At 43.7% G+C, this 6,000-nt stretch overlaps 1 protein-coding gene across 5 annotated transcripts in view; it reads right to left on the reverse strand.

The window, feature by feature from the left end:
- EYA3 (EYA transcriptional coactivator and phosphatase 3) overlaps positions 1–6,000 on the reverse strand; it is a 119,892-nt gene that overhangs the window by 30,378 nt on the left and 83,514 nt on the right. For 3 of the 5 annotated variants that reach the window (XM_019548048.1, XM_019548049.1, XM_019548051.1), the window contains 3 exons: positions 5,310–5,395; positions 2,730–2,913; positions 325–464 (listed from right to left, as the gene is read on the reverse strand). In XM_019548048.1, coding sequence (XP_019403593.1) covers positions 325–464; positions 2,730–2,913; positions 5,310–5,395 — 410 coding nt within the window. The remainder of the gene's footprint in view (positions 1–324; positions 465–2,729; positions 2,914–5,309; positions 5,396–6,000) is intronic. The other 2 variants (XM_019548050.1, XM_019548052.1) reach the window with 1 other exon arrangement.

Genomic DNA, 6,000 nt, shown 5'->3' on the forward strand with positions numbered 1-6,000 from the left:
CAAAAAGCCCCACTAAAACACCCAATCTATACAGACTCTAGACAAGCCAGGTCCAACTAATTTCTGGGCATACACTGGGTCCGCACAAGAGCATATGGAGTATAAAGTAAAGCACCATATTTTTTAAACATCTGCAAAGCAGCCTCTATGTCTTAGCTTTCTGAGTGCTTAATAGGAACAGCTGTATTTCTGGGATTCCAGATTTCTTCTTTGTTTTTACCCAAGCATCCCAATCTCTCTTCTGCTACCAGAATGTGAGAGGAGATGCAGTGTCTTTCTGTTCTTCTAAGCTACTGTACAGAAAAACCAGACAAGTTCACTTACTTCCAATTCACTGTCCTGTGAAGAGGAGGTGTCTGCTTTCCTTTTGCCCCTGTTCTTCCCAGGTATGTTTTTCTTAGTCTGCTCATCTAACTCCTTACTTGCTGTTGCTCTTGACAAAGATGGACTTGTGGACAGATCTCCTAGAAGAAACACATATACATGCATATACGCATGCGCACAAACATACATGTGCAACACTGTTCTCAACTCCTCATTGTACAAAGTAAATACCCATTTCTGATGTACCTTTCCTCCTTACAGCACTTGGTCATATGTTCAGGAAAAAGAAGATGTTACTTTACTTTAGTAGAAATTGTACCACTCGTTAGAATGAAAGCAAAGTTTCTTTACACAGCCATCTCAATGCATACCTGTCACCCCAGCTTCATCTTTGACAATTCAGCAGCAGGCACATTCCAAGATGAATGATGCAGGTTAAGAGAATTACAGGGGCAACTCCTCCAGGTACCTCTTATTTGCCTCTTTCATTTTAAACTTAATTTACAAAAATATTAACTCTGAAAATTTTAAGAGGGTTCCTAAAACACCCTTAGCCCTGGGAACAGGACCTCATGGAAGATTCGGATCTGGTTTTCCCCAGATAGCCTGGCCTAATTGGAAAACTTCTTGTTTCCTGGTCCATCAGAACCTACCATGCAATACTATGCAACTTGTACTCCTTTCAGCTCAATATGTATTACACAAAGGCCCTGGCAAATGGTATATTTCTGACACAATTGTGTTAACTGTGCAATACATTTTGACATGTTACACATGCAAAGAAATTATTGTGACTCTCTTCCTCCCTCCCCATGGAGTAGTGTGTGCTGGGGAAGTCCCCTCCCTGAAAGCTGGGCATCCCCCCCTCCCTTCACATGAAAGGTGGGGTTGGGGAGGATGAGAGAATCCCTCTGTGAGCTTTGCCTCATGCCCCTGGGACTGTACTCTTCTCCACCACCTCCTCCTCTTCCTCCCCTGCACACATTGCTTAGTGCTAATCCTGGTACTCCTACAGTTGTGTTCCTGATCAGTGTTGTGCTCAGAGAGCTCCCGCAACTGGATGGTAACAGCAGCTTAAGGCAGCACATTTCACCTCTAGACAGCCCGTCCTTTGCATGTGAAGCCATGCATACTGCACAATGTTTGGACTGTGTGAAAAAAAAGTATGTAATCATCATGATGCAACTGGAATAATATCTGCCAGCAGCCAAAGACTCAACAGGGAATTTTAAATATCCTCTTAAAAAGGTCAACAGATCACTACTAAACAGACAGCTAATTTAAATTGGTAGGAAGTAGTATCAGGTAATACATTTCTCTCTTTAAAATATTTTAAGAATTGAAAGGGAGCCCTAAACCAACTCTGAAATCAGAGCTTTCAAGCAACAACTGAGCTCCGCAATTTTCTCAAGTTTTGCTAAGGAGATTAGCCAGACTGCAGCACACAGTAGAAACTTCACTTAAAAGCCTTCTTAGCACTTCTCCTTCAGATGCACTTCAACACAGAAGTCATTAGCTACCTTAGTCCTTCTATGAGTCTTAGGAGTAAGAGTTCTTTGCTCTGTTCTGTTAAGAGGATACATGCTTTTTTTGCTGGCAACATGCCCTTCATACATCATGGTAAGTTGATGCATAGCATGACATCAGCAGGAAAGGCCAGCCAACCAAGAGGAAAAGACCTTTTTGTTTAAAACAGTTAGTGAAATCCTTTGCATTGGTTCTTATTCCTTAATCTTTTGTGCCACTAACTAAAAATCCTATGCACCTAAGAAAGACCTGGGGATACTTTAATGGGATAATTTTACTATGTATATACAGATTAATTTTCATATGAAAGACATACAGCAGCTTTCATCACTGCGATTTAATATAATAACGGGAGGAAGACAAGGAAAATTACATAAGGAATGCTGGGGGGAGAATTTTTCTCTCAGGTATTTCAAGAGTAATATACTAACAGTAATGACGCAGTAGCAATAGCCCATGCAGACTTCTGAACATGTTACTAAGAGAGAAAGTTGGTCATGACACCAGAATTACCTGCAACTCTTACTGGAGATGTTTCAAAAGATCTTTAATTCTTACTTTAAATAGCAATGGCCAGAGAAGAGAACATTTTGTTAGTTAAGCTTCTCACTACAAGATGACATCTTTCCCCATAACCCTGCATATTGCATTGAAGGGTCTGTAACAGAAGTATCATTTGTACAGCAGGTTTTAAATCCATATCCAGGTGCAGAGGGAAAACAAAATAGCAAGCCTTCTTCCCTGAAGATGGAAAGAACATACATTGCATAGAACAGTGCATAAAGTTGCTCCTCACTACATTTCTGAATGGCATTTCCCTACCAACTTGCATATAAAAAGTGTTTTGCTATCTGCCCTGCTAAGGCTGCAGCAGTTACCAGATGAATGTCTCTGCACTGTCCGCGTAGGCACGATGGCTTTTGGTTTTTCAGTCGGGTACGTGGTTGTTGCTAGTGTGGTACTCTCCGTGCTGCTGTCTGCTGGCGTTAGAACCCCATAGCCAGAACTTGGGTAACATGGCTGGTACTGACTTTGGCCAAGGATTGTATATGTAGGATATTCCTATTAAAAGAAAGGATTAAATAAGGCAGGAAACTCCTATTCCTGAGAAAACATTTTAAACTAAAAGGGAAGGGGGGGTTAGCCTAGAATGTCTTTGGCTGAAGCTTCTCTGTCCCAAAGAGCAGGCTTTCTTGCTGCATGCTCTTTCATCTGGTGCAAGTGAGAGACTGCACAACCAGATTTGGTTCAAAAGACAGGAGATGTTGTATTTCAAGTAGAAGCATCCAGAAACAGCCAGCAGAGGACCTCCCACAATAGATTTAAGAGAGAAGGAAAAAAAAAAAAAAAAAAAAAGGTATAGCTTGCCAATCAATAGTTTCTGAACTCTAACCATTTCACTTTGCTCAGCATGCCTTTGGATACAACCCATTTTCCTTTACTTGCTTATGGAAAGCTAGAAATGATTAAAACACAGTGTTTTACCCTCTGTGTGGGGACCAAGCTAGTAATACACTACTTAGGCCTCTGGCAGAGCTTCAACTAAAGGCATCATGAGGTCTGATGTTCAATCCCAACAACTGTACTTCCTGCCATGCTATACATGCATGACAGGTGCAACTGTGGCATTATGCATCAGATCCCCATTGTCCCATATTGCCTGTGCCCCTGCACCAGAAATTAGGAAGCCAGTGAGCTAGTCAGCTTCCCTGCTCCCAACCCCAGGAGCATAGTGGAATCAAGCTGGGAGCACAGATCAGCAGACTGCCTCCCCTAGCCTCTGGAGTACAGGTGAGCCCTTGACTACACTGCGCTCTGGCAGCTAGAAGTAGCAGCTGATTTAGGATTCCAGGCTTGGCTGGAATCAAGGGCTCCACTGCACCTCAGGGGCTGGGAACACAGATCACTGAACTCCTCAGGCCCTAGCGTGCAGGAGAGTCAAGGGCTCAGCTGCACCCACGGGCCTGGGAGCACAGATCACTGTTTACACTCCTAGCCTCTGGAGTGCAGAGGAGTCAGGAGTTCTGATCAGTGCTCTCAGCCTCAGGAGCACATTACAGCCCTTGACTCTGATGTGCCCCAGAGACTAGGAGTGGCAGTCAGCTGATGAGTGCTCCCAGCCTGGGGAGCTCATGGGAATGGAGAGATCCCATGTGTTCCTGAGGCCGGAAGCCCGGATCAGTTGATGCTTAGCCACACATTTTATTTACAATGCGATAGTAAACAGCCACAAAGTTGTTATATATTTTTTGTGTAATAACTTTGTGGCTTATTCCTTGTTTTATCACACCATTAACCGTATTAATGTGTGGCTGGGTAACTATTTAAAGTTATGATTAACTGGTTAAGTGTAATGTCTGCTAGGGCCCTTAGTTTTCCCTGGCACCTCACACGCAAGGATCTCAGTGTTTTATGATCCTTTAATCCAGGAGTGGACAAAGTCTGGCCCGCAGGCTGGATCCAGCTGGCAGTGGACTCCATTTCCCAGCGACCCCCTACCCATGTGGCTGGGGCCAGTTTCCATGGAGACCCCAACAGCAGCTGTGCTGTGATAGTGTGGGACCAGAGTTTCCATGGAGACTGGCCCCAGAGGCGCTGGAAGGCAGCAGCAGTGCCAGCCTCTTCCTGGTGGGTGTACTGAGGGGGGCTGTACTGTGGCTGGAGCAGGGTGGGCTCAGCTGCTGCTGTCTGTACAAAGCAGGCAGTGATAGTGGCAGCACCACTGGGAGAGCTGGCCATGACAGGGTTATGAGGAATTTTGGGGTGGCTATAGCCCCTGCAAACACCCCCCTCAGCACCACTTCTGCTGGCAGTGCGTGCATGTGCAGCAGGGCTTAGAGCTGCTCTAGATTCCAGCTGAGATCTTGCGGCAGTGACAACATGATTCAGAGCCAAGGCAGAGCAGGGCATGCAGGGAGCGGATCATGGCTCTGCCCCAACTCCTTGCAGTAGTGACAGCGTGGTCCAAAGCCAGGGCAGAGCCATGATCTGCTGCCTGCACAACCCCGCCTGGAGCATGCAAGCTGCAGATCGCAGCTTTGCCCTGGCTCTGGATTGCGCAGAACCCAGCCAGGCTCCAGAGCAGCTCTGTGCCCTCCCAGCACTGCTGGGGCTAATCTGCATGGAAACCCTGGCCTCCCGCTATCACAGCACAGCTGCTAATCGAGTCTTCATGGAAACCAGCCCCAGCCACGTGGGTGGGGGCTGCTGGGAAATGGAGTTCAGCCCCCAGCCAGATCCGCTATTTTTCATACCCCTGCTTTAATCTCAGAATTCTCTAAATGGGAAAACCGTGATAAAAGGAGGTGAACTGAATTGTTTCAGATCAAATTCAAGATCAAATTGAAAAATGACTTAGCAGTTGCACTTGAGTTTTAAATACTATGACCTCAGAAAATCTGAAAATGAAGCTGCACTAAATAAACTTTAGAAAAGTAGAAGTTAGTGGGGACTTTTACCTGGTGAGAGATGCTGGCTACGGCTGATGCAGAAATATTGACAACAGTTGATGCTGTAGAGACTGGGCTGGCATTGGTAGTTGATGCTGTAAAAAATCAAATAAATACTGGGTGTTATACATTTTAATAAAAGTACAAAATAGAAGATCAACATTGTGAAACAAGCATGTTTCAAGTATTTCTGGCTTCAAATACACACAGGTTGAAAAAACTCAAGAGGAAAACTAGTTTTAAAGTACAAATCAACTAACAGTTTAAACAAGGCTTGCATATACAATGGAGAAGGAAGGCGACAATTTTAAAATGACATTTAAGAATATACAACAAGCATATCTCTATCTTAAAATCATTTTTTACAAAAAGATTTTCCCTGCCATGTCTACCAAAGTTTATATTTTTATTTAAATTCTGGAAAGGCAAAAAACAGAATATACAATTTAAATAAAAACAGATAAAAATAAATGAGTTGAACAGTAAAACTGGTATTTTTAAATTAGCTCAAATAAAAATAGTGTATCACTGTGTCCAGCAACTTCAGGAAATGTTAAAAAAACAACAGTTCAAACATAAAACCTACTTCATAAAACCAGGAAGGCTTAAATACTTAACCCTTGATGTCCCTCCAAATTAAGTATGTTTTGTGAATGAAAATCCTCAAATATAGGAAGGAGGACCCGGGAAACTATAGGCC

This window comes from Crocodylus porosus, unplaced genomic scaffold, assembly GCF_001723895.1.
Source record: "Crocodylus porosus isolate Cpor-Errol unplaced genomic scaffold, CroPor_comp1, whole genome shotgun sequence".
Lineage (NCBI taxonomy): Eukaryota > Metazoa > Chordata > Crocodylia > Crocodylidae > Crocodylus > Crocodylus porosus.